The 27,974-nt window shown below is 42.1% G+C and overlaps 1 protein-coding gene, 1 long non-coding RNA gene and 1 pseudogene across 6 annotated transcripts; 2 read left to right on the top strand and 1 right to left on the bottom strand.

Moving 5' to 3' along the window:
• The window catches only part of LOC125723040 (cytohesin-1-like), a 458,952-nt pseudogene that overhangs the window by 127,740 nt on the left and 303,238 nt on the right, over positions 1–27,974 (top strand).
• On the top strand, positions 195–27,957 carry LOC125723069 (uncharacterized). 5 transcript variants are annotated; one of them, XM_048999513.1, is made up of 3 exons: positions 195–330; positions 1,869–2,550; positions 27,479–27,957. In XM_048999513.1, exons 1-3 carry the CDS (start codon positions 323–325, stop codon positions 27,560–27,562), a joined length of 774 nt encoding a protein of 257 aa, XP_048855470.1. In that variant the 5' UTR covers positions 195–322; the 3' UTR covers positions 27,563–27,957. The 5 variants fall into 5 exon arrangements, 4 of the variants coding, with proteins under 4 accessions (XP_048855470.1, XP_048855471.1, XP_048855469.1 ...); XM_048999514.1 differs by having other exon boundaries at positions 196–330; positions 1,869–2,580; positions 27,509–27,957; XR_007386719.1 differs by having other exon boundaries at positions 198–330; positions 1,869–2,733; positions 27,662–27,957.
• Positions 10,619–11,303, bottom strand: LOC125723092 (uncharacterized). The gene is made up of 2 exons (XR_007386737.1): positions 10,977–11,303; positions 10,619–10,680 (listed from the first exon to the last, which is right to left on the bottom strand). It is a non-coding gene; the product is annotated as an uncharacterized LOC125723092 (long non-coding RNA).

Genomic DNA, 27,974 nt, shown 5'->3' on the forward strand with positions numbered 1-27,974 from the left:
GCATAGTGCTTTGGGGAGAGACAGACTCCAAGAGTGCAGTTCATTTCACGTGTCTTTAAGTCATTGTCTGATATTATCCAGAGCTGAATGTGTGATTCATGCTTACTACTATATTCTTGCTTTGCACTTCTTGCACATTTTTTTTTCGTATTTACTTCTAAAAGTAAATAAAAAACTTATAAAACTGTCATTATTATATAACAACTATACGTATTATGATGTTATTATTTAGTTATGTTGTTGCTTGGTTACATTTGATGCCTCCGCACGTGGGAAGCTACCGGTTTGAAAGACGCGGCTTCACTTGCTTTTCTGCACCAAGATGGCAAGGTACGTTGCATTTCTGCTCCCATTTTATCGTATAACTTATCTTATTATTTAGTATCTGTCTTTGTATGTACAGTGGTACCTCGACCCACGAACAGTCCTGATCATGAATAAATCGGGTTACGAACCAGATGTTCCAAAATGTTTTGTACCGGTTGTCGAACCGTGTTTCGGGCCGCGAACACACAAAAGTCCCCAAAAGGGTCCAATGAAAGCTCCCCAAAGAACCACCCGAAACGCGAAGAAATGTCCAGTATAATAATAATTTTTTTAAAAATCATATTTTCGAAATTACTGCATTTGACTGTTACTCAGTCTTTTAATGTTGATTGTTTAGTGTTTTGGGGGGATGTTTTGTGGTTCTTTTCCGTGTTTTGGCGTGTTTCGAGCGACCAGCGTATGCTCAGTTTTAATGTTTTATTTAATTTAGCATTTGTTAGCATGTAAATGTAAATGTATGCTCTCAGTTATATGTGCACAGTCTGTCATAATTTGATTGTACGGTAGGGGGTGTTGAGTTGTACTGCGCGTGCTCGAAATGTATATATGTATGTATAGAGTGACCTAAACAGAAAGACGGCGATATGTCCTAGTTCATGGTGAATAACGTGTTGTGTGAACTTATTTTTCCATTTATAAATCCTCTATTATTGTTAGTCTTCTCCCGATTTTCTTACCGCTGCACCGACAGTTTGACGTGCCAACAGCATTATTTGTTACAAGTAAGGTTATTTTAATTTAAGTCTATATTCTTGGTCGCGTTCTCCCCATGTCGTCGTGGGCTTTCCTCCGGGTACCACCTAAATTGCCCGTAGGAGTGCATGTGTGAGTGAATGGTGTGTGAGTGTGCCCTGCAATGGGCTGCCCTCCCATCCTCGATTTTTCCCTGCCTCGTGCCTATTGCTTCCGGGATAGGCAACCCAGTAGGATAAGTGGTTTGGAAAATGGATGGATGGATTCTTGATCACAGAAAAATATAAAAAAATGAAGAAAATGCAGCGTTTCTGAGGTTTAAACATATTGAACATAATACATATTTACATTATTTGAAATGGGAGAAATTGATTGAGGTCACGCACTTTTCAGGTCAGGAACTAAGTTCATGAGCCGAGGTATGACTGTATATTGAAATATGTTTGTGTAAAATTCAGTATATTGTTTGGATTATATTTAAATTTTATGTGCAGGTTAGTTAGTGTCATATGCAGGGTTGCCAACCCTCACTCAAGATGTCTTGTAGTCAATCTGTTTTGTTCCATTATAAACCTAAAATTAGCTGCATCAAAAGTGTTGGGGTAGTCTGCAAACCCTCCAGACTATTTACAAGGTAGTAAGACTGTTACACATATGGAGATGAATGTGCAGACTTGTCTGGAATTGAGAATCTCACGCCAGCCAGCTGACCAAAGATAGCAGCTCTGCCTATGCAGTAATGCGGTTGTTGATTGGGAAGGTGTGGGTCAGTGCAGAAGTGTAGTCCACATGTCAGGAGTGACTGACAGCTCCATTGCATTGCCTGTATGTTGTTTTTCCTCATTCAGAATCAGACGAATAGAGAAAGCTGTTTGCTGGAGCGACGACAGATACTGGGCAACTTGGGACAAGTGGGGAGAGGTGATTGACTGGGGAGATGAGAAAGAGCTGTGCTCCCCAGCAGAATCACCTTCTGACCAGGCTGACAGTTCCACTGAGTCACATTCCCGAAGGCGAATTGCCAAGGCAGTTAGCTGGACGGATGATGCTTATTGGGCAGCCTGGGACAAGTGGGAAGAGATCATCTGCTGGGGTGATGAAGAGGAGTGCTCCCAAGTAACTCCACCCACTAGCCAGCTTGGGAGGGATAAGGGGATAGATGTACATGGGTTGGAGGCTTTTGTGATGAATAACAGGACAATCTCCATAAAGCCTGTAGACAACCATCAAGACAGTCTGAAGATAGGAGCTGTGCTGGTAGACCTCTGCCAGTTTGATCTCGAATATTTAGATCAAAGTAAATTTGATTTTGAAATTGTACAAGTACAAATTGGAGAAGTCAAAGTGGAGGAGACTAGAGAAAAGGCTTTTGAAAAAGCATTTGAATTGGAAATTGTGGATGTGGCAGTAGAAGTTATAAACAGTGAATTCCAGCTGAATGCTATAAATTTGGATATTGTTGAAACTAAGGTGGACAAATTATTATTGGAAGAACTGATCGTTGGCGATTTAGAAGCAGGCAATGTGAAGGTGTCAGTGTCAAATGGCAATGTGGTGAAGGTACCCTTAAGGTACCCTTCACCACAGAGGAACAGAAGAACCAGGCAACCTTAGACCATACTCTCTGGTGGTTGACTCGTGGCAACTGGACTTGTCTCTGAAAGTTAGAAACATTTCGCTGCTCATCCAATCAGCTTCTTCAGACTGAGGGAGGTAGTAAGTGTCCACATATTTATCCTCCTGGGTAAGTAGTCTAAGGGGGCTCGTTGAGTGAAACAAAGTGGGGGGGGGAGTTGCGGGTAGATGTAACCAGTCCCTCCTACTCCAATAGAGTGGGTCGTTAAGGGTGGTCCACCTGGTGGAGGTGTGAATTGGGTCTGTTTTTTTCCTGGGAATTATTTTTGTTTTGGCAAATGATGAGAGGGCCGCAGGTTAAATTGGAGACAGGTTGTGCCTAATGCCTCTACCTCTGTTGATGCACATGCAAAGCTGCTTGGACGAGCGGTGAAACGTTTCTACCTTTCAGAGAGGTACAATGTCTTTGGATGTCTTTTTTGTCTTGTGCAGTCTGGGAGTTGACTGAATGCTGGGGCGGGGGTAGCTTTTCCTTTGTAGTGGGGTCCGGTGGGGTGCCTTGTGCTCTGTGGGGCCCGGTGGTGCTGCTGCCTTGGGGCTGAGAGGAAGAGCTGGCCGTCTGGTCGGGGTCTGGGCTGGTGGGCTTCTCGGCTACTGCGGGGTCCGGGGTGATCTTCTGGTCTCCTCGCCAGAGGAAAAATAGGGGTCCACATAGAGTATATATGGGGAGTGAGAGTATGTGTACAGCGTTCATTTCTGTGTGTCTAAATGTTGGGTGAATGTGTAAATATTTGTTTATGTCTGCATGAGGGTGGGAACGTATGCTTGTATATGTGTGTGCCTGTTTGTCTATACACACGTGTCAGGTTGGGTCCTAGACTCCACCTGAAATAACATCTCGGGCACAATAAAGTGGTCCTCCGCAGAGGGGGGGTGGTGGAGGGAAAAAAAAAAAAAGCTTGTGACCCACCGACCGATTTCTTATTCGATTACTGTTGTTCCTTGTCTTGTTTTTGACCCCTCGTGGTCTGCTTTTGTTTTTATTAGTGTCTCTAGTGTTTTTCCCCTTTCCTCCTTTGAATCCCTGAGTGAGTCGTCCACTCTCTGTTTCTGCTTGCTCCATGACACGCTGTCGCTCTCAATCCACCCTGGACCTGTGACAGTATTTCTGTTTTTGCTTTTGTTTGGACGTACTGAGTTTAGGATATCTAGCTTAGAAGGAATAGTTTAGCCTGTCATGTGTAACGTTGTTAAATGCGCTGATATCAGTGTTATGTCACAGTACCAGAAACTGAAAATGGTACATTTTGTTTTCTTTTTGTTTTCTTGCAATTACTACATACAAATGTTTAATGTTTTGCTGACATCTAATTAGAAAATAAATGCATTTATGCTTTAAATGATCTTTTTGTTGTCTTCAATCATTTCAACAGGTGAAAATGACCTGAAATCAATGAGTTTGAACACTGGACACTACATTCCGTGTTTGTGTATAAAGTCATGTTTAGCGTACATGCGAGTTCATTCGTATCCTTTTCCCCAGAGACAAAAAGTAGGCTAGGCTAATGGGAAAAAAACACACAAATATATAGACCTAATGTCAGTGTATTATTCATGAGGTTTTCTAACATCTGAGACCAAATTAATCTTAATCTGTGTATTTAATGGATTTATGTGCTATTGCTACGGGTTTAATTGGTAAATAGGCCTTTTTCCAAGCAATTGAATATTTAAATGGGAATGTTTTACGTTATTGATTTAGCTTTAATCATGAAGTACCAAGCCTGATATCAATCCATGTCTAATGTGACATATTCAGGACATGCAAAGTCTATACACATAGGCACAGACTATGGCTGGGATTCGTGTGGCCTACCCTGCAGATGGGAGGCCAACACTGCATGGTATATATTCTTTAAATTTATTTAATATTAGTTACATAATTACTCATATAGACCATGTTAATACTTAACAGTGTATGTAAAGAAAATTATACTCTCATTTGACATTAATGTGTGAAGTGCATGTAAGTATGGAATATCCATCCATTGGCTGTAGCACTTATCCTATTCAAGGTCAAAGCCAGAAGCTATGGATGCAAGACTGGGACAACAGGAGCTGACCCTGACAGGAAGCTCATCTCATAATGATATTCCCCACACCGTGCTGCTACTTGGAGAGCTTTGCTGGTGTAGGTGGTGTGGCTATCATACCAGCCGGCGACGCATCCAGTTAGGATGCTCTTGATGACACAGTTATAAAGTGTCCTGAGGATAAGGGGACTTGTGCCACACCTTTTAGCTCGTCGGAGGTAGAAGGGCCGCTGCTATGCATTTAAATTTTTCCCAATATGATAAATGTAGCGTGGAAAAAGTAACCATATCAGTTTACATGGGCTTCTACAGGGGGTTAAGTATCCATCCATCCATTTTCTGAAGCCACTTAATTCCAACTGGGGTTGCCTGGGGACTGGAACCTATCCCAAGAACACTGGGCACAAGTGGGAACCAACCCTGGGGAATCACCAACACACCACAGGGTGCACACACAACTACAGGACCAATTTAGACTCACCATTCAACCCCTCTTGAATGCTTTGGGACCGTGGGAGGAAACTACAGCGCCTGGTGAAAACTCAGACAAACAGAGGGAGAGCGTGCAAACTCCACGCAGAAAGGACTTGGGATTGAACACAGGACCTTCTTGCTGTAAGGCAGCAGGGCAAACCACTGCGCCACCATGCTGCCCCCGTGTTAAGTATGATAAGTAATATGACAAATGTCATAGCTTAGCTATAGATATGCATAAAATGTACAGAAAGACGATATAAACATCTTGTTACTGGTTCATAATCATAGTGAGAATATCTTACTGTTATGCAAACGTTAGTGCTTCCTTTGTTTCTGATTTGTGTCTTCAGGATCTCCAGGGCAGCTTGTGGACAAACAGGAGGTGACGCCTATGAAAGGAGACACTGTCAGTATTCAGTGTCACTATACTGACATTTACATTGACATGATGTGGTGTAGGATGGGCAGGGGCTCCTGTGTAGAGAATTCTGGGAGTTTGGATGGGAGGCCTGTGGAGCTCAGTGATGAAAGAGCTAATAAAGTGCTCAGCGTCACAATGAGGCGACTGGAGAGGAAGGACACGGGCTGGTACCTGTGTGTGGCAGAAAACCTGCAGACACTCCTTCCTATTAAAGTCAATGCACAACCACACACAGCACTGAATGTAAGTAATTAATTAAAATATGTGAGTCGTTTATACTCTATTAGAAATAAATAAAGGCTAAATGGATCCCAAATCTTTCCCTCGTGAAGAAAGTTTTTTTGGGAAGAATCTGTTTGGGGGAGGGGGCGTGCACTGTACTCACTGGGGTATTACCAACAAGCACCAGGGTGAACAAAATACTCAGCTAAAGTAAGAGCAAAGCTAAAAAGAATGAAATTAAGCAGTTTTAGCTGACTTTAGCGGACATTCTTATAATAAACTCATTTCTTACGGGTATTATACTTGATATATGAAGTATGTTAACACCCCTTGGCCTAGATTTGTGATCTTTCATTCCTCTGAATCCTTTGCTCATCCCCATTCAAATTCATCCATTGCCGTTAATTTCCTTATTGGATTTTCTGTCATTCTGAATTTTTCAGAAAACCTATTTATTTTGCACAGGCCAAAAATTTTGTCCAATCTTCTACTTTGTAATTTGGCACCCTGTCAGAGGCCCATCCAAAATACTGGCTCACCAAATTTGGGTTTAATCCATTCATTCCTGTAGCAACACCATCAGGTCAAATTTCAAGATATGTTTCTGCATGTAAATTCTGAATTCTTAAGCCTGGGATTATGATCTTTGGTGTGTTTAAAGCCATGGCTTGTCTAACTTCGATTGCACTCATTAATTAAGTCTGTCATATTGTCATTTTGAATTTTCCTGAAAAAAAAGTTTTTTGGAAACCTAGGCTGTTGATCAAATCATCATCAAATTTGGGGTGCATCATCTAGAAGGGATTGTGACCAAAAGTTACTAAAAGTCAGATGCTATGGCCACTATCATCCAATGAATTTGATGACAAAGCCACTGAACAGGATGTGTGGCCATATCTCAACAAAACTTTGATTGGATAAAATTGATTTGGTGACTGGACTTGGGGCCCAATTCTGAGGAATAAGAACAAAAATAGTGTCATTCCACCACTAGGTGGTGTTGCAATAAGTAAACATGCCTTGTGGCTAATAACTGTTGAATGGATTGACCTAGGGGGGCGGCATGGTGGTGCAGTGGTCAGCACTGTTGCCTCACACCTCTGGGACCCGGGTTCGAGTCTCCACCTGGGTTACGTGTGTGTGGAGTTTGCATGTTCTCCCCATGTCATCATGGGGTTTCCTCCAGGTACTCCGGTTTCCTCCCACAGTCCAAATACATGCTGAGCCTAATTGGACTTGCTAAATTGCCCGTAGGTGTGCGTGTGAGCGTGAATGGTGTGTGAGTGTGCCCTGCTATGGGCTGGCCCCCCATCCTGGGTTGTTCCCTGCCTCGTGCCCATTGCTTCCAGGATAGGCCCTGGACCCCTCGCGACCCAGTGGGATAAGCGGTTAAGAAAATGAATGGATGGATAGTCTTAGTACCCAGCCTCATAAGTGAAACCTGAGGAACTTTTGACTTGCAAAGCGATTTGTCCATCACATTCAAATGATTTTGATGGTGATGCCGCCAATCACTGTGTATTAACATATCTCAGCAATTCTTTGGTCGTTTGAGGCCAAACTTGGTATTTTTACTTGGGGCCACACCTTTGGGGAGTGCATCAAATTCTGTGTCATTTAACCACTGGGGTGGGACACGTTTCATTGACCTACAATATTTTTTCTAATACATTTTGATGTATTGGCCTTTCAAAAGTAGTTGCTATGACTGGGGATTGTCAGGATTTGTCAGTGTTTTTTGTAGCCTTTTGATCACCTTCATATCTATTCATAGACATCGTTTTTAAATGTGCAACAACATGGATTATTTGTGACTGTGAAAGTCATGACAGCCAGCTGATCGGCAAATTTATTTGCAAAGCCTTCACTACATAATGTTCATACCTCAATTCTTTTCATCTTTCCCAGCTAATGGCCTCCAGATTCTACCAGTAGTACAGAAGTACAGAGTAGCACTTGGTCACACTTTAAAGTGCAGTTCAGTCTTTAAAAAATCAACTAGCTAAAGTGCGGTTTTGATGATGTTACCACATGTTATATAAGGGGAAAAAAATGCAAACAAGTGACACTATAAATGTATAAATGCAAAATGTTATGTGCTCAGAGCCAGGCTTGTTTAAAAAACTGATTTTAAACATGAATTTCCCAAGTTACCCAAAATGAATTAATAACAAATGTATGAAAAGCACTTCAACTGTACATGGAAAGCAGAACACCACAAACATGCAATTCACACACTGTTATCAGAGCTTCATTTTCTCTGAAGTAGAGTTTATGATATTTGGAGACAATTAACAGCTACACAACAAAGACAAATGACCCATACGAGTATAACAGCATAGAAATGGTATTCCTAAGTAAAGTCCAACTTCACAATTAAGTTGCATCTGTACTGATAAAACGGACAAACTATATTACTTCAATGATGCATTGTTCAGCTTTATTTGCTCTTCTTGACAAAAAAGAATGTCCTTTATTTTACTGTGGGAGAAATAAACACAGTAGTATGATACATATATTTAAAAAAAAAAATGACACAAACAAAAACATCAGTCCAGTTCCTGAAAATCTGATTTAGAAAAATACACCCCACAATTATGATTAAATTTTTTTATATACAGTATATAATGCTATATATCAGGGTTCCCCAATTCCAGTCCTGGAGAACCAGTTTGCAAGGACCTGTCAAATACACCTACTAAACCTGGCAATTGGCTGGTGAGCTGAATAAGGTGTTTGAGTATTAAAATCTGGGTGCAGACTAGGCCTGCAGGACTGGAACTGGGGAATCGTGGGGAATTGAAAGTTACCATCACCAAAAATAACTTTTATTTTAAAGTTTCATAATGAAATTAATTTGCTCATCAGGATGTTCTGTTTGGCAAAGTATTCCAGTACTTGGGTTTTAAATTATCCATCGTAAATCTTTGTCACCAGATGCACAGTAATCATCCCGCTAAAGCAGAACTACACTGTCATCGTATTAAAGGGGTGAGTCTGCACACAGCATCGGTTGCTCCAGCATCCACAGTGTCATTCTCCCAAGTTACTATACAGCAATTAACAATCACTGACAGCCGCTAGTAATTAAATGCCTAATAACCATCATGTAGTGATTGAAAGTGATTCAGTCTCAGCCATGGCAAATGTAATCTTATGCATAGCTTTAAATGTGCAACAACATGGATTATTTGTGACTGTGAAAGTCATGACAGCCAGCTGATCGGCAGATTTATTTGCAAAGCCTTCACTACATAATGTTCATACCTTAATTCTTTTCATCTTTCCCAGCTAACGGCCTCCAGATTCTACCAGTAGTACAGAAGTACAGAGTAGCACTTGGTCACACTTTAAAGTGCAGTTCAGTCTTTAAAAAATCAACTAGCTAAAGTGTGATTTTGATGATGTTACCACGTTATATAGTAGTTAAGAAATTGAAGTCATTTTGTATAGAAGCGTCTGTTAAATGCTGCACATGTAAACCGAATGAATGTAAACCTAAATTAAATAATAAGACAGTGCCCTAACTTAAAAACTAATAGACGGAGGAGTGTAATTGCCGTTAGGATCAGTTATGCTGCTTTAAATTTATTTAATTAATTTAAATATAAGAATGATATAAACATAACTGAATCCGTAGCATTATTTGATTTAAATGAAGAATTTAGTAATTAACATGATTATAATTAAAGGCATACGTTTGTAAGGAGCTTTCTAGTATTTCTATAGAGGAACTAATCTGGCGTTTGAGTTGCGGTCTGGTCAGTTTTGCTGGTGACATTTTCGTTTCGCTCAGGTAAACGCGGGACGTGTTATGCGGCAGAGAAAGTGTTTTAATTTATAAGTGTCAATATTCATGGAGATTGGAGTTATTGTATAAGCTGCAGTCATAAGTTTTCTTTCTTTAACTCCTCTTGAATTATCACGGCCAATGAGGTATGAGATTTTATGTCAAATTTGCAAGTTAATGGCGTGAGCGAGCTGTATTCTTGTTTGTCTTTGGTTATTTTTAGGAGGATGCCTGTGTTTTTGCCGATTAATTTTATGATTTATGTGCTTTTTTTATCTAGTTCTCATGGCATGCCTGACCGGATGGATATGCGAATAAATGCCCGTGATCAGAGATCAACTTGTGTTCGTGATTGAGGGCAGTTACAAGTGGAGGGGGGGGGGGGCTCATAGGAAAGTTACGCATCATCATCGTCATCATCATCATCCATCCATCCATCCATTTTCCAAACCGCTTATCCTACTGGGTCACGGGCGTCCGGAGCCTATCCCAGAAGCAATGGGCACGAAGCAGGGAACAACCCAGGATGGGGGGCCAGCCCATCGCAGGGCACACTCACTCACCATTCACTCACACATGCACACCTATGGGCAATTTAGCAATTCCAATTAGCCTCAGCATGTTTTTGGGCTGTGGGGGGAAACCGGAGTACCTGGAGGAAACCCCACGACGACATGGGGAGAACATGCAAACTCCACACACATGTGACACAGGCGGAGATTCGAACCCGGGTCCCAGAGGTGTGAGGCAACAGTGCTAACCACTGCAGGACCATGCCGCCTGTTGTATGAGTAATATAATGTAAAAATTAAATTCTATTTTATGTCCTTCATAAAGTACAAAAGGCAAGCATATCACACAGGTAAAACACCCACATTAAAAAAATGTTTTTATGAAAGTCTGTAACAGTAGAGTGAAGGAACTGACCAGTGGCTGGGCTACTGATATATGGTATGATGATGACCATTGAATGTTTCTCAACTTCTTAACCGTAAAAAAACACACCACTTCCAGAGATGATGATATATATATATATATAATTTATTTAAAATGTAGTGTTTCCTGGGGGCTGGGGAGGACACCTGCAGGAGAGAGACAGATATTGATCATGTAAACATCCTTCAGCAGTGCAGTAGTCATACTTCACATTTTTTTTTGGGGGGATTGTTAGGGGGGGGGCACATGCAGCCATGGTACCTAAGCTCTGCTCAAGTGAGATCTGTGTTACAGTGAAAGGTCCATAGACCTTGTTTATATGCTGCTGTTCCACAGACTTCCAGTAGGGGCTCCATGTGAGGAAAGAGCGAGGGCTATGCTCTCTCTCAAGTACACACAGAGTCACAGAGTAGGTCAAAGAAGCGAAAACAAAGTACCATACCTGAGTTGTTGTCACTGAACACGAAGTCCCGGTTTGCTCCAAACTACACGTGAGAAAGGCCCTCCTCTAAACTGGCCTCTCTCATGCGGGACGGGGGCCGTAAGGTGGCGTGGAGCTCAGGAGCAGCGTGCAGCAGTATGAGCAGCCATGCCTGTGCCAGCAGCACCACTGCCTGTACCCGGTTGTCCCATGTTGGGGACAGGCCAAGCGCCGCGTTGCCATACAGGCAGAAGGTGATCCAGGCCACCCACAGCAGGACTGAGGCCAGGCAGGTTATGAGCAGCCACGTGGTCCTGCACCTCCACCGTGGCTGCTGCCTCCACAGACTGCAGGCCGCCCCCACCAGTGCTGCCAGGAGCAGGACCAATACATACGTGGTGGCCAGCGCAAAGTCCAGCGGCTGGTATTCACAGGCTGGCTGGCACGTGAACATCGTGGCTAGAAGGATCCACTCCGGATCCAACACGGCCAAGGCCACCGCCAGCCCCATCAGTTGACCTGTGCTGGGGCTATGAGCACCTTGTCCCAACCGGCGCAGTCGCAGACCCTGGAACACTAGGCAGGTGTTGCAGACAGCAAGCAACACCCCCCTCAGGACACGCCGGGCGAAGCAGAGGCTCTCTTGCTGCTCAGCGATGTATCCCAGGCTGAGGCCACAGAGCCCAAATATGGCAGCGAGCAGCAGGAGTAGCGGCGCCACCACCACCACCAAGCCCCACACCGCATCCAGCTCACACAAGGCCGTGTAGGGCCTTGTCAGGATGGAGCCGGATCCGCAAGGCGAAGCTTCGTCCCATGAAGAGCTGCCCCCCACCAGGGACAGGACGAGGAAGGTGAAGAGATTGATAGAGGGAGCCATCACTGGCAGGGAGAGAGAAAGGAATCATTTAATGGGTTGAAGAAGTATTAGTCCATTAAACGCAATGTAGCCTGCTGCTGTGCAGGACACATCACAGGCGACACGCTGAGCATGCTGACAACTGAGCAATGGACTTCTACAGTGTGAGACTACATGCACTTTCTTAAAAAGCAGTAATCAATGCCATGCCAACCAGCTGAACAACTTCACAAGTAAATCGGCACATTATATAGGTCACCATCATTGTAAAAATTAATTATTATTTAAATTCAGGGGTCTCAAAGAAATTACTGTATCTGGCCGGCCGATATCAGAGAAAAATTAAAACCTTGTAATGTCATTCCAGCGCAATTGACATCCGCCAGTCTGCATGTTTTGCGGTCGGGAGTTTAGCATCTCCCAGCGTTTTTTTTACTTTAAGACCTTTGATCTAAGTGAAGTATACATTTTGAAGGGGAGGCCTTACCTTAACTGTCAATGTCTTTCAGCTTCACTTGCTCTTACAACACGTACGATGCACTCACAAATCGTTTGTGTTTGCTTCTCCCTTATCAAACAGATTATTTATAAGCCGTGCATCATGACGTAGTACTGCATTTTTACGTAATGGAACGCTAACGTTCTAAATAGGGTGGGGGCATTAAGTGTCATCCTTTTTGTGTTTACTTTTGAAAAATTGAGATATAACCTTTAAAAAGCACGGATATAATGTAAGAAACTTTTTAAAAAATAAATACAAATAAAAACGAGCAAATGCATTCAATCCCATTTCTTGTAGCTAGTGCTGGAAACTTTGGTGGACACCAATAACGATATATTTTTGTCCAGTAATATTACCAATACCTATGGTTTGTCCAAACCCATGCAGCGCTCTAAGAAACTCCAGCTTCTGCGATTCCCCCTGCAGACTGCTACGGCTGATACAAAGACAAATGCGCAAAAGATGCTAGTAAGATACAGAGATTGGTCATTGGTTAATATTATATAAATACGCAATTAATAATATGACAAGTGGCAGTATTGCTACACGATTAAATAAACGACAAAAACAATAATAATGACTGATAAGTCATAACGCGTTTTTTTCTTTGATGGTGATAACATGTACATGCAGTACACCGATACCGAAATAAGAGAATTAATGCTATTAGCAGAAAATTATTACTGGAGACATAATTGTTAGGACACCCTCGGCAGGGAAACGCGGACCCAGGAATGCGGAACAGAGCGATCTTTATTAGATCGAGCAGGTAACAGGCTTTCAATGGGCCAGGCAAGAAGAATGGTCGGGGACAGAAGGTAGATTCGGTAGCCGGGGAGATCCAGTCCAACAGGCAGGCACAGGACATGGAGACGAAGGGAAGGGGAGACGAGAGATCCTGGGGCTGGCAGGGAAGGCAGGACGGGAGGTTCAGGGACGAGGGCTGCTCTGGGAAAGATAATAAGATAATAAGATTCTATTTGTACTGCCTGCCAATTTTTATATTAGGTGAAACTAAAAATTGAGAAATATCTATATGCACAAGTAGTTTTTCCTGATAAGAAGGATGACATCAAGACTGTCAGCATTTACAAATCGAATTATGACACATCTGAGTAGCCCAGACTGTCCGGAAAACAAAGCCGTACAGCATATGTGGCTGACTAATGTACATATAGTGTAATAAACTTATAATCAAATGGATTGAAAAACGCTCAATAATGGACAGGATTCAAAGGGTAAATAAGGTGCATCATGTGGAAGAGAAGTTAGGTGGCGTTGGGGTGCATTGTGAGTTTCATCTGGTAGCTAGAAGGGAACAAACAGGGCTTTGGGGGGGTGGACTTCTCCTGGGGCTACATCGCTCTACCTGTTTGTAAAATGATTTATTTTTTAAAAATCTTTTCTCCTTACACTATAATGGCAGGTTTAGGACTAATACAGTACAGTCATAACCAGTGTCAAGGATTCTATGCATCGCTACACAGAGACAAGTCCAGATATTGAGCCCAAGGCTAAAATTGTGGTTTACTTACAAGTGCACTTTGCTGGGCAGTGGGGGTGTTTGTCCTTCTCTGCTCACATTTTGCCCTCTTATCCTGTCTTCTCCTCCGCAGCCCTTCCTCCTTCTCTCTGTTGCTCCTATATTCCCTCCCCTCCAGTCATCTATGTTCTCCTTCCTCTGTGGTCTCTCCTCTTCTCCCATTCTTCAGTTATACTGTCTTCTCCGCTCTCCCTGTATCCCTCCTGTCTTCTGGTCCTGTCGTCTTTTCTCCAGTCATCCCCTGCTTCTCAGTCATCTCTGCATCTTTTCTCTCATTTGTTTGCTTATTCTTTGATTGTTTGTGTTATTCGTTAACCCACCACCCCATGCTGGATGAGTCTTGATGTTTTTTGTTCTTTTTAAAGTTAGGCTTCTTCCGTTTTTGTGCCATATCTTCTGCCCTTTTCTGGTTGCGGCAGTGCATGACACGGGTGGAAAATAGGGTTTTTTACAACACACACATCAAAACCAAAAGGATCAGGATGGATCCAAAATAAACAGCAAATGACCAGGAATGAACTAAATGGTGGAATAAACACAACTAGAGAACTATATACATACATACAACATACAGCTATAATGAAGCATCAAAGAACAGAAGCAGAACAGGCACTTAAATTCACAGCTAACAAGACACAATGCAGGACAGTGAGAATCATAACTAATAACAAGGACTGAGGGCAACCCAGGAACAGGCGTTACAGTTAAACAGCACTGGTGAAATCAAAGTGGCCTTTCAGCCACATGGTCAGCTCTGCATGGCCCTCTGCTGTTTGCATTAGAAGCTGCTTGAAATTCCCACTCTCCTTACCAACACCTCGAAAAGCCAGGCCTTGCCGTGCCAAGTACTTAACTTCAGAAGATTTTTCCTCACTTGCTACTGCTCTTTCCAGCTCATCTGAAGGTTGAGTATTAACAGGATTGATCTTCTGAATCCATGTCATCAGTGCTAATCTGTGGCACTGCCTGTCTTTATGTGCACTGAATTTATCCAGTGCCTGTTCCAGTTTCACATGCCAGTCTTCACAAGAGCTGAATCTGTCTCTCATGCCAGTTTAGACATTTGTGTTACAAATAATTTTGCACAGTAGAAACAAATAGAATCTTATAAATGCTGAGATTAGAGTATCTACGATGCAGGAATGCAGGGGTTTCATTGGGGACCTTTCTATGGCTTAGTACTGTGAAGGAGTACATGGTTAGTGCCAGGCGCAAAGGAATATCTTTGATTTTGCATCCATTTGGTAACTTGTTGAAGTTGTCTGATAGTCAGTAATGCATGGTTTAATTATTATGATTTTTTTATTTATTATTTTAAAACATCTGAAAGAATCTGAAATAGAAAAGCATATTTTAGTTTATGGTCCACTGGATAAACACAGACATTACAGACGGTTTTAGAATCTAATGCTGAATGTTTTTTGCTAACATTTTTCTGCCTGCATATGCTGTGATTGGTACAGTGAAATCTGAGAATGTGTTTGTGGTCAGTATCATAGCCTCAGACAACAAACCAACGCTGTAGCGCGTCACTGTGTTTACATGTGGGAGGGGTTCCAGTTACATAATGGGCTCGTTCTAATTCAACTGTTTTGACGGAGTTCGACAAACCTAAAAAATAAATGCTGGTGTTATGAAAAACTATGTCATATAGCTATATTTGAGATTTATTATAGCCAAACACATCTCGGAGCTCCGAGGAACCTCCTTCTCCTTACATTTGGGGAAGATGGTGGCGCAGGAGGTAGTGCTATCGTTTAGCAACCGGAGAGTTGCAGGTTCGAGTCCTGGTTTCTCCTGACCCCATCAAATTGTCCTTGAGCAAGACACTGAACCCCAAATTGCTCCCGGCGTGCAGGTTGGCGCCTTGCATGGCAGCCTCCGCCACCGGTGTGTGGATGGGTGAATGTGAGGCATGAACTGTAAAGCGCTTTCAGTTCTCATAAAAGTATCCATAAAAGCACATCTCATAAAAGCACATTTACCATGTGTGTTTTGGATTTGGATTGTATTGGTCTGTAGTCAGTCGCTCATGTACATGCTCAATCGCAGTAACATTTTCGAAGGAATTTGGGAGATTGAAATGCTAATTCTATGGGGGTGTATTCAGAGGGAAAGGTGTGTATGTAGGGCATGTCCCCCCCTTTGTCGTGTTAGATATTCTGTTTCCCCCCCTGTGTGTTAAGTAGTGGGGTTGCTCTTGCATGTTTAATAAAAGATTGTACTACACTGCTTGTCCTGGCGTATTGCCTGTGGTTTGGGGGGAGGTTAATCTGTGTGTGTGACCATGAGTGACGCGACATGTGTGCTACAGTATACATCCAGTATGTAACTGTATAAAGTAAAACTCACTGTGTAATATAAAATGCAAATGGATACTGTAATATGAAGCATTGCAGTAAGAGGACAATATTACAGTACAGGGCACATTGTTGGATTACATACCTGCTGGCTCTATGAAATGTTTGAATGGTTGAGGACATGGTTGTTCTCCCATCATTCGGCCGACCAGCCTCAGCCATTGTAAGGCCATGATTGAGGACTTAAATATATATATACAGTACTGTGCAAAAGTCTTAGGCAGGCAAAGAAAATGATGTTTAGATTATCCTCGTGTTGGTATAAAACTATGATATGATGCCTGTCAAAGTGTGTCAGCTTCACCATTTCAGAACCTCTGCTAAAATCATCCTAGTATTTGCAGCGACCGTCCAGTGCAGCCATGTATTTTTTGACTTGACCACTAGCAGACCTCATACAGTTAGTCAATCTCTCACTGACTTTTTAAACCAATATATCTAATTATTTAATTGAGCTGTTGGGGAAATTTAACAAAATCATGGAACGACTGAGGTGCCCCTGAGGAGAAGTTTGGGAACTGAAGCGGTGTTCATCTAGCCATCCAACTAGATATCAGTAACTTTTTAGAAAACATAAGAAATTATTACTAGTTTTTATTGTGTTACTCTTAATTTGCACACATTCTAATGTAAAATTGTATTTTTTGTTCTAAGCCAAAGTGCACTTGCTACCCAGATAAACAGCTTTAAACATTTCTTTGGACTGCCTAAGACTTTTGCACAGTACTGTACTGTATATGGTAATGCTAGATTGATAACTCCTATCAGTGTTGTGTTTTTGGTAAATATGCTAAATTTGCTGATGCAGTCTTCTCAGTTGCCCCTTTGTCCGCCTTACTTACTGTTGCTATGCCTGCTATGTGCTCACTCTGCGTGCCTTAATTATATTATGGTGTTTTATTATTAATTTATTCATAATCATTGTTATTTTTTCAACCTCTGTGTGGCCATAATATTTTGGGTTTTATAGTTACAGTTATGTGGATTAATCTATTTTCTCTGTGTTTTACCATGAAGAACAAGGTGTGACAGGGGATGATTTTGTGGACATTGGGGAACAAGATGTTTACCTTTTGTTCCCCAAAAACCTCAGACTGAGGAAATCCCTAATTTCCATTTTAAAACTAAAGGCAAGTAAACTGTCTGTTTGTTAGCAAGCTCTGTGTTTTTTGTGGTTTCACAGACATACTGCTGTCAAGTCATGCTTACTGAATATATCATATTTAGTTTCATGATCTTTCCCTCAATCAGTCTGGAGTGGAAGCAGAAGACTTCCTAAAAAATAAGCAGGGAAGTCAGCGGCAACACCTGAACAAAAGAGATTCAGTGTAAGTATCACACAGTCCTGGAAATAGAAACTAAAGTGGACAGAGCTGTTAGAACACAGACAGTGCAGGTGGAAGTAGAATCAGCAGAATAAGTGGTTCTCACATCAGAAATACTGCTACCATTCATTCTGCTCATTCTATGTCCACCTGCACTCCTCTCTATTCTAACGTTTTTGGTGCAAAACTGATATCTGTCACGCCCGGCTCGTACGATCCTCTTGTGTGCCACGCCCCCTGATTATCCACGTGTGCTTCCCTGATTGTACTCAGCTGTGTGTGATTATTTTCGCCCAGTCTTGTGTACTTAAGTCCAAGTCTTGCCTGTGTCCCTGGTCCGTCATTGATGTTTGTCGATGCCTGTGTTCCGTCCTGCCCTTACCCCGAATAAACCCCTAGTTTGCCCCATATTCTGCCTTCCCGCCTGGTCCTTCTACCTGCCTGCCTTCTTTTTGCCCGCTCGCTCGCCAGCCCGCTCGATGGCCCACTTTCCACGGTGATCGTGACAATATCTTTCTTTTTTCTACACATCTCCACCAGGCTGCTGTAAGATCATCCCTGGGTGCATCAAAAATGTGGACCACTGCCTGCAAGGGAGCGGAAATTGACTGGAACCCTGTCATAAGCAAAGTTTGAGCCTCATAAAATTGTTTAGAATCAATGTCTTTAATCAAATAGTTTAATTTCTCTATTTTACCTTTTTACCACATAAAGCACAATGAGCGCTTAAAATTTCAATTCACAAGGTAAAACACCAAATAAAGTGTTTTAACAGAATATTTAATGCAATTTCAAGGTCACAGCAGAGTTGCCCTGCAGCCTCGTCGGCAAAGAGCAGAAAATTCTGAAAAAAGCCTTAAAAATGCTCCGAAACAGGAGGGAGGACCTCCGAAGGTCAGGAAAGGTAATACATACTGTACATAGGGAACCCGCAAGCAAGTTAAAATTATTCAAGCCCCCTGCAGTCAAATTAAATCATGAATGTAATGTCCGGAATACAGACCTAGTCAGCCAAGGCTGAATAATGTTCCTGTTCATGTTCTGCTTCACTTTCCTGGCTTCTCATGTCGTGGCAAAACTTAATTTCTACTGATTCCATTGTCTAGAAGAGAGAAGGACTTCAGCTTCACTCCAACGGTATGTAGCTTTTTCTGTATTTATACCTTATCATTGTGTAATATATATAGTCATACATTTCATAATTTAGCTTCTAAAATATTGTGCAGTCACCAGCCCAATTGATATTTTTGCCATCTTAATCCTCCCAGGATCAGTACAGTATATGTGCAAACATATTTTATGTGTTTACAGACGTGTAAGACTGCTGAAAAAAGGTGGGAGAACAGTGGCCCTTGGAGGTAAAATGTGTTTTTACATTTTCCCAGTGCAGCTGCATAATTCACTGTACTGCAGTGTCAGGTTTCCCATTGCCCAGCACACCTAATTTGGCTAAAGAACTTGATGATGTTACAATGATCAGTGTGTTGGCCAGTGAAACTGACAATGTGCTGAATTTTGGGAAATTTTGAAATGTATTATAAACACAGTATATTAATCTGCACAATGTAGCAAAACAGTCTGAAACGTAACTGAGATACAGAGGTTATACACTGATCAGCCATAACATGTGAAGTGAATAACATTGATTATTTGGTTACAGTGGCATCTGGCTGTGGGGGGGTTATACAGGTCCTTCTCAAAACATTAGCATATTGTGAAAAAGTTCATTATTTTCTGTAATGTACTGATAAACATTAGACTTTCATATATTTTAGATTCATTACACACAACTGAAGTAGTTCAAGCCTTTTATTGTTTTAATATTGATGATTTTGGCATACAGCTCATGAAAACCCAAAATCTCAAAAAATTAGCATATTTCATCCGACCAATAAAAGAAAAGTGTTTTCAATACCAAAAAAGTCAACCTTCAAATAATTATGTTCAGTTATGCACTCAATACTTGGTCGGGAATCCTTTTGCAGAAATGACTACTTCAATGCGGCGTGGCATGGAGGCAATCAGCCTGTGGCACTGCTGAGGTGTTATGGAGGTCCAGGATGCTTCAATAGCGGCCTTAAGCTCATCCAGAGTGTTGGGTCTTGCGTCTCTCAACTTTCTCTTCACAATATCCCACAGATTCTCTATGGGGTTCAGGTCAGGAGAGTTGGCAGGCCAATTGAGCACAGTAATACCATGGTCAGTAAACCATTTACCAGTGGTTTTGGCACTGTGAGCAGGTGCCAGGTCGTGCTGAAAAATGAAATCTTCATCTCCATAAAGCTTTTCAGCAGATGGAAGCATGAAGTGCTCCAAAATTTTGATTTCCGAATGACAGAAGCGCCTGACCTGGGCTACAGAGAAGCAGCACTGGACTGTTGCTCAGTGGTCCAAAGTACTTTTTTCGGATGAAAGCAAATTTTGCATGTCATTCGGAAATCAAGTACCCACAGTCAGTGATGGTCTGGGGTGCCATGTCAGCTGCTGGTGTTGGTCCACTGTGTTTTATCAAGGGCAGGGTCAATGCAGCTAGCTATCAGGAGATTTTGGAGCACTTTTTCATGAGCTGTTTGCCGAAATCATCATTATTAAAACAATAAAAGGTTTGAACTACTTCAGTTGTGTGTAATGAATCTAAAATATATGAAAGTCTAATGTTTATCAGTACATTACAGAAAATAATGAACTTTTTCACAATATGCTAATTTTTTGAGAAGGACCTGTACAATATATAATGTTATATATCAGGCTTCCCCAATTCCAGTCCTGGAGAACCAGTTTGCAAGGACCTGTCAAATACACCTACTAAACCTGGCAATTGGCTGGTGAGCTGAATAAGGTGTTTGAGTATTAAAATCTGGGTGCAGACTAGGCCTGCAGGACTGGAACTGGGGAATCGTGGGGAATTGAAAGTTACCATCACCAAAAATAACTTTTATTTTAAAGTTTCATAATGAAATTAATTTGCTCATCAGGATATTCTGTTTGGCAAAGTATTCCAGTATTTGGGTTTTAAATTATCCATCGTAAATCTTTGTCACCAGATGCACAGTAATCATCCCGCTAAAGCAGAACTACACTGTCATCGTATTAAAGGGGTGAGTCTGCACACAGAATCGGTTGCTCCAGCATCCACAGTGTCATTCTCCCAAGTTACTATACAGCAATTAACAATCACTGACAGCCGCTAGTAATTAAATGCCTAATAACCATCATGTAGTGATTGAAAGTGATTCAGTCTCAGCCATGGCAAATGTAATCTTATGCATAGCTATTTAACAACAATAGTATTCCCAGATTGAGGTGAGTACGAGGACAATCTTTTCATAGCTATTTCCTAGCATGGAGTATGGCGTAAGAGGCAAGTTTATGCATGCAGACAATTGCATATTTCAACTGATATGGGAATGCCACTTTGGGGCCAATAACATGCTGACCTCAGTAAAATTCCAGAAGATATTTTTCAGCCTGGATACTTCTCTCCCGTGTAGTAGTTCTCCGCTTAACAGCAACAAGAACTTAACATACATGATGGTACATAAATGTGATCTGCTGATTTCAGATCTGTAAGCATAAATTACCTTTGTTGTATTCCCTGGCCTTCAGGCTAATTGGAGTTGCTAAATTGCCCGTAGGAGTGCATGTGTGCGTGAATGGTGTGTGAGTGTGCCCTGTGATGGGCTGGCCCACCATCCTGGGTTGTTCCCTGCCTCGTGCCCATTGATTCCGGGATAGGCTCCGGACCCCCCGCGACCCAGTAGGATAAGCGGTTTAGAAAATGGATGGATGGATGGTATTCCCTGGCCTTCAGGGAATACTTTTGGTTTTAGCACTGTTCCCCTGTCGCTGCAGATACTTTGGCATGCAAGCCAATAACTCAAAAACCGTTCGACGAATCCTTTTCAAACTTTGTACAGGTATTGGTGAGGAACTAGAACTGATTTAATTTTGAAACAGTCCCAAAATGGAAGCAGCGCCACATAGTGATAATGAAAAAAGCAGCAGTTTTGATGCTTGACCCTGCTAAGACCATAATTCAATAACCGTTTGATGGATCTTATTCAGTCTTTGCAGAGGCATTATAGGGGGCTGGAATAGAACTGATAAAATTTTGAGACAGCTCGCCAGCAAATATGAAATATGGCTCTCAGGAAATATGAAAGAGCTTTGTGCGTGGAGATGTGATCTTTCCACATGATTTCAAGTGAAAACATGAAAAGTCATCTTTAAAACGAAGGCTTTCGCTATTGCAAATGTCACACTATTTAAGGTCTCAGGAAGTCTAGGGGAAGCACAAATATATAGTACATATAGATGTGTCTCACATAAAAAGGTTGTGCATACTCTGCTCATATTGTTCAAAATGGAGTAACACTTTGCCATGAATTTTTAATTTTAGTATGAGCCCATATAGTTAAGTCTTGACTGTTTACAGGTAAACACTTAAAAAAGATATAGCTGAGGTCCTGGATTCAGTCTCCTGCATTTTCTCTCTAACCCACTCAAAGAATTTCTTGCAGGGATTAATTCAGTATGTTTTAACAACATATAAAAAGACCAGATGAGTTAGGAGCAACACTTTACTTGAGGGGGCACAAATAATGTAGTAGTACATCCATCCATCTATTTTCCAAACCGCTTCCAATCCTACTGGGTCGCGGGGGGTCCGGAGCCTATCCCGGAAGCAATGTGCACAAGGCAGGGAACAACCCAGGATGAGGGGCCAGCCTGTCGCAGGGCACACACACACCATTCACTCTCACACACACACCTATGGGCAATTTAGCAACTCAAGTTAGCCTCAGCATGTTTTTTGGACTGTGGGGGGAAACCCCACGACGACATGGGGAGAACAAACAAACTCCACACACATGTGACCCAGGCAGAGACTCGAACCCGGGTCCCAGAGGTGTGAGGCAACAGTGCTAACCAGTGCATCTGTCAGAGTTCGCTGGTTAAAGCGGGTAGTGCGCACAGGCTGACAAGCGGGCAGGAAGCAGGCAAGCAGGCGGAGTACGGGGAAAACGGGGATTTATTCGGGATCGGGACGGAGCAGACAGCAATAAGACTAACTACCATCAATGACGGACCAGAAACTAAGGCAAGACATGGACTGAAATGGACGAGACTATGCGAAAATAAGTGGACACAGCTGGGCAAGACCAGGGAAGCACACGTGGGTAATCAGGGGGCGTGGCACACACGAGGATCGTACGAGCCGTGCAAGACAGCACCACCATGCCGCCCCTGAAGTAGTACACTCTTACTTAATTTATTAATTAACCAGAAAGTATTAGTTATATACTGATCCCACGTGCGTTCATTCTTAATCATAACAGTTACTGTATTTGTTCATCATTTGTACTTGAGTAGTTACTGAGTTATTACTGAGTAATGTATATTTGAACAATATAAAATATAATAATATATGTGCTATAAATCAACAAACCATTGTCCTTTCCTTTTATCCACTGCAGGGCTGCAGGAAGCAGCATACAGAGGAAATGCCTTGGGCGGGATGGTAGCCCGGATCAGGGCTCACATACTGGCTCACATGTGAGCAATGAAGAAGTAGCACTTCATGTGTACAGGAGAAAAACAGCAACCAGAGGAATCCTATGCAATCTCAGTGAGAATAAACTCCCCAGACCCAGGACTGGGGCAGGAATTGCAGGATTCTCCTCTAGCATTTATTTTGGCATACTGTATTTATTGCTATTATCCTTGGTACATGTTTATATTTGCCAATAATTGAAATTGAAATAAACATGATTATTATTCATCCATCCTCGTACCGCATATCCTGGAGACGAGGGCCTGGAGCTTATCCCAGGTAGCATAGGACACAATGGTATACTTTTGGATGGGATGTCAGTCCATTGCAGGGAATGCACTCACTCACACACTTTAAGCAATTTAGAGATGACAGTCTATTATTATTATGATACCTATAGTTTTTAGTAGTTTTCACTATTATTATGCTTTTTGCCATGGGAGTCTATGGCAGCCCATAGAGCTGATTGGCAACTTTTTTGAAATTTGGCACATCGATAGAGGTCAGTTCCAACTATTCATACCAAATTTGGGTTCAATCCATCCATCACTCTAGCGCCACCCTCAGGCCAAATTTCAAGAAATGTTTTTGCCTTATTCTCTTTCTTATCATTGTATGATTATGCTATTTACTTTTAAGTATTAGCATTACCTGTCTTAGTGACATCCCATAATACAGCTCTGATGACCTGATCACATATAAAACACTTCCCACGCAGCACATTATGCTTTATTATCTATTTATTATTCAAACATCAAACTTTGATGACGTCAATGTATATCCCTGACATAAATCACTGACGTGAAGCTATGGACATCATACTTAACTAGCTGACGTTTTAGTATTTTATATAGCATGATGGGTGCAGATCTAACTTAGTGTATAACTTAGTTTCGGCAGTGGTTTTGCTATATAGAGTACGACCATCGTCATGATCCCATAGTTAGCGGAAGCGAAAATAGTGTAATTAGTACAAGTACTGAAGAAATGTAATGTAATGTAATACCGAACAGCTTTCAAAAATGCGGTACCGCAATACCTTTTTGGCACCGGTATCCCGCGCAGCATCAGTCTGCCTGAGATATTTGATAAAGTGTGGATCTTCCTATACGTGCAGCACGAATAAATAAAAACCTCTGCTTTGTATACTTGACAAATCTGTGTGTGTCATCATACTCAAAACCGCCCCAAATAAGCCACGAAATTAACCATGAATTCTACCCTACTGTGGTACACAGCTTTGCTTCTTATGTTTCTTTCTCACAAAAAGTTGCAGGTTGATGACAAAACGTGCTCGCGTCCGGACGAATAAGTGCAACGGGGGGGCAGAACTGGGGAGGGGGGCAGGATGCGATCGTGCTCGGTTGCCGTATAAGGCAGCCGGGCCCAGTGTGGTACGCGTTTAGTCTAATTACAGGTTCTTGTGGGAAGCTTGTGTGATGTATAACCTTGTTCATGTCAGGTTTCGGGCTGGTTGCGAGCGCGATCGCACGGACAGGAAACAGGCAGGCAGAACACGGGGAAACTGGGATTTATTAGCACTAAAACGGGACGAAGCACGAACATCGACTAACTAACATCAATGACCGACCAGGAACGAAAGCAAGACATGGACTGAAATAGACAGGACTGGGCGAAAATAATCGGACACAGCTGGGTATAATGGGGAAGCACACGTGGATAATCAGGGGGGCATGGCACACATGAGGATCGTACGAGCTGGGCGTGACAGTTCGACATACTGATCGCTATGTATCGCGATACAACAGTTTGCAATGTTACCAAAGTGTCATTTTATAATTCCCATATTAAACAAGTTACCGTGCATAGTGCTTTGGGGAGAGACAGACTCCAAGAGTGCAGTTCATTTCACGTGTCTTTAAGTCATTGTCTGATATTATCCAGAGCTGAATGTGTGATTCATGCTTACTACTATATTCTTGCTTTGCAGTTCTTACACAATTTTTTTTCTTATTTACTTCTAAAAGTAAATAAAAAAACTTATAAAACTGTCATTATTATATAACAACTATACGTATTATGATGTTATTATTTAGTTATGTTGTTGCTTGGTTACATTTGATGCCTCCGCACGTGGGAAGCTACCGGTTTGAAAGATGCGGCTTCACTTGCTTTTCTGCACCAAGATGGCAAGGTACGTTGCATTTCTGCTCCCATTTTATCGTATAACTTATCTTATTATTTAGTATCTGTCTTTGTATGTACAGTGGTACCTCGACCCACGAACAGTCCTGATCACGAATAAATCGGGTTACGAACCAAATGTTCCAAAATGTTTTGTACCGGTTGTCGAACCGTGTTTCGGGCCGCGAACCCACAAACGTCCCGAAAAGGGTCCAATGAAAGCTCCCCAAAGAACCACCCGAAACGCGAAGAAATGTCCAGTATAATAATAATTAAAAAAATCATATTTTCGAAATTACTGCATTTGACTGTTACTCAGTCTTTTAATGTTGATTGTTTAGTTTTTGGTGGGATGTTTTGTGGTTCTTTTCCGTGTTTTGGCGTCTTTCGAGCGACCAGCGTATGCTCAGTTTTAATGTTTTATTTAATTTAGCATTTGTTAGCATGTAAATGTAAATGTATGCTCTCAGTTATATGTGCACAGTCTGTCATAATTTGATTGTACGGTAGGGGGCGTTGAGTTGTACTGCGCGTGCTCGAAGTGTATGTATGTATGTATGTATGTATAGAGTGACCTAAAGAGAAAGACGGCGATATGTCCTAGTTCATGGTGAATAACGTGTTGTGTGAACTTATTTTTCCATTTATAAATCCTCTATTATTGTTAGTCTTCTCCCGATTTTCTTACCGCTGCACCGACAGTTCGACGTGCCAACAGCATTATTTGTTACAAGTAAGGTTATTTTAATTTAAGTCTATATTCTTGGTCGCGTTCTCCCCATGTCGTCGTGGGCTTTCCTCCGGGTACTTGCTAAATTGCCCGTAGGAGTGCATGTGTGAGTGAATGGTGTGTGAGTGTGCCCTGCAATGGGCTGGCCCCCCCATCCTCGATTTTTCCCTGCCTCGTGCCCATTGCTTCCGGGATAGGCAACCCAGTAGGATAAGCGGTTTGGAAAATGGATGGATGGATTCTTGATCACAGAAAAATATAAAAAATTGAAGAAAATGCAGCGTTTCTGAGGTTTAAACATATTGAACATAATACATATTTACATTATTTGAAATGGGAGAAATTGATTGAGGTCACGCACTTTTCAGGTCAGGAACTAAGTTCGTGAGCCGAGGTATGACTGTATATTGAAATATGTTTGTGTAAAATTCCGTATATTGTTTGGATTATATTTAAATTTTATGTGCAGGTTAGTTAGTGTCATATGCAGGGTTGCCAACCCTCACTCAAGATGTCTTGTAGTCAATCTGTTTTGTTCCATTATAAACCTAAAATTAGCTGCATCAAAAGTGTTGGGGTAGTCTGCAAACACTCCAGACTATTTACAAGGTAGTAAGACTGTTACACATATGGAGATGAATGTGCAGACTTGTCTGGAATTGAGAATCTCACGCCAGCCAGCTGACCAAAGATAGCAGCTCTGCCTGTGCAGTAATGCGGTTGTTGATTGGGAAGGTGTGGGTCAGTGCAGAAGTGTAGTCCACATGTCAGGAGTGACTGACAGCTCCATTGCATTGCCTGTATGTTGTTTTTCCTCATTCAGAATCAGACGAATGGAGAAAGCTGTTTGCTGGAGCGACGACAGATACTGGGCAACTTGGGACAAGTGGGGAGAGGTGATTGACTGGGGAGATGAGAAAGAGCTGTGCTCCCCAGCAGAATCACCTTCTGACCAGGCTGACAGTTCCACTGAGTCACATTCCCGAAGGCGAATTGCCAAGGCAGTTAGCTGGACGGATGATGCTTATTGGGCAGCCTGGGACAAGTGGGAAGAGATCATCTGCTGGGGTGATGAAGAGGAGTGCTCCCAAGTAACTCCACCCACTAGCCAGCTTGGGAGGGATAAGGGGATAGATGTACATGGGTTGGAGGCTTTTGTGATAAATAACAGGACAATCTCCATAAAGCCTGTAGACAACCATCAAGACAGTCTGAAGATAGGAGCTGTGCTGGTAGACCTCTGCCAGTTTGATCTCGAATATTTAGATCAAAGTAAATTTAATTTTGAAATTGTGCAAGTACAAATTGGAGAAGTTGAAGTGGAGGAAACTAGAGAAAAGGCTTTTGAAAAAGCATTTGAATTGGAAATTGTGGATGTGGCAGTAAAAGTTATAAACAGTGAAATCCAGCCGAATGCTATAAATTTGGATATTGTTGAAACTAAGGTGGACAAATTATTATTGGAAGAACTGATCATTGGCGATTTAGAAGCAGGCAATGTGAAGGTGTCAGTATCAAATGGCAATGTGGTGAAGGTACCCTTAAGGTACCCTTCACCACAGAGGAACAGAAGGACCAGGCAACCTTAGACCATACTCTCTGGTGGTTGACTCGTGGCAACTGGACTTCTCTCTGAAAGTTAGAAACGTTTCGCTGCTCATCCAAGCAGCTTCTTCAGACTGAGGGAGGTAGTAAGTGTCCACATATTTATCCTCCTGGGTAAGTAGTATAAGGGGGCTCATTGAGTGAAACAAAGTGGGGGGGGGGAGTTGCGGGTAGATGTAACCAGTCCCTCCTACTCCAATAGAGTGGGTCGTTAAGGGTGGTCCACCTGGTGGAGGTGTGAATTGGGTCTGTTTTTTTCCTGGGAATAATTTTTGTTTTGGCAAATGATGAGAGGGCCGCAGGTTAAATTGGAGACAGGTTGTGCCTAATGCCTCTACCTCTGTTGAGTGAGGGGTTGTGCATTTGCACATGCAAAGCTGCTTGGGCGAGCGGTGA

Source organism: Brienomyrus brachyistius, unplaced genomic scaffold (assembly GCF_023856365.1).
Source record: "Brienomyrus brachyistius isolate T26 unplaced genomic scaffold, BBRACH_0.4 scaffold45, whole genome shotgun sequence".
NCBI lineage: Eukaryota > Metazoa > Chordata > Actinopteri > Osteoglossiformes > Mormyridae > Brienomyrus > Brienomyrus brachyistius.

Coding starts and splice junctions, on each gene's coding strand:
- LOC125723069 (XM_048999511.1), top strand. CDS start 25,216: ATGCGGCTTCACTTGCTTTTCTGCACCAAGATGGCAAG. Junction 25,254..26,796: donor TTCTGCACCAAGATGGCAAG/GTACGTTGCATT, acceptor TTCCTCATTCAG/AATCAGACGAATGGAGAAAG.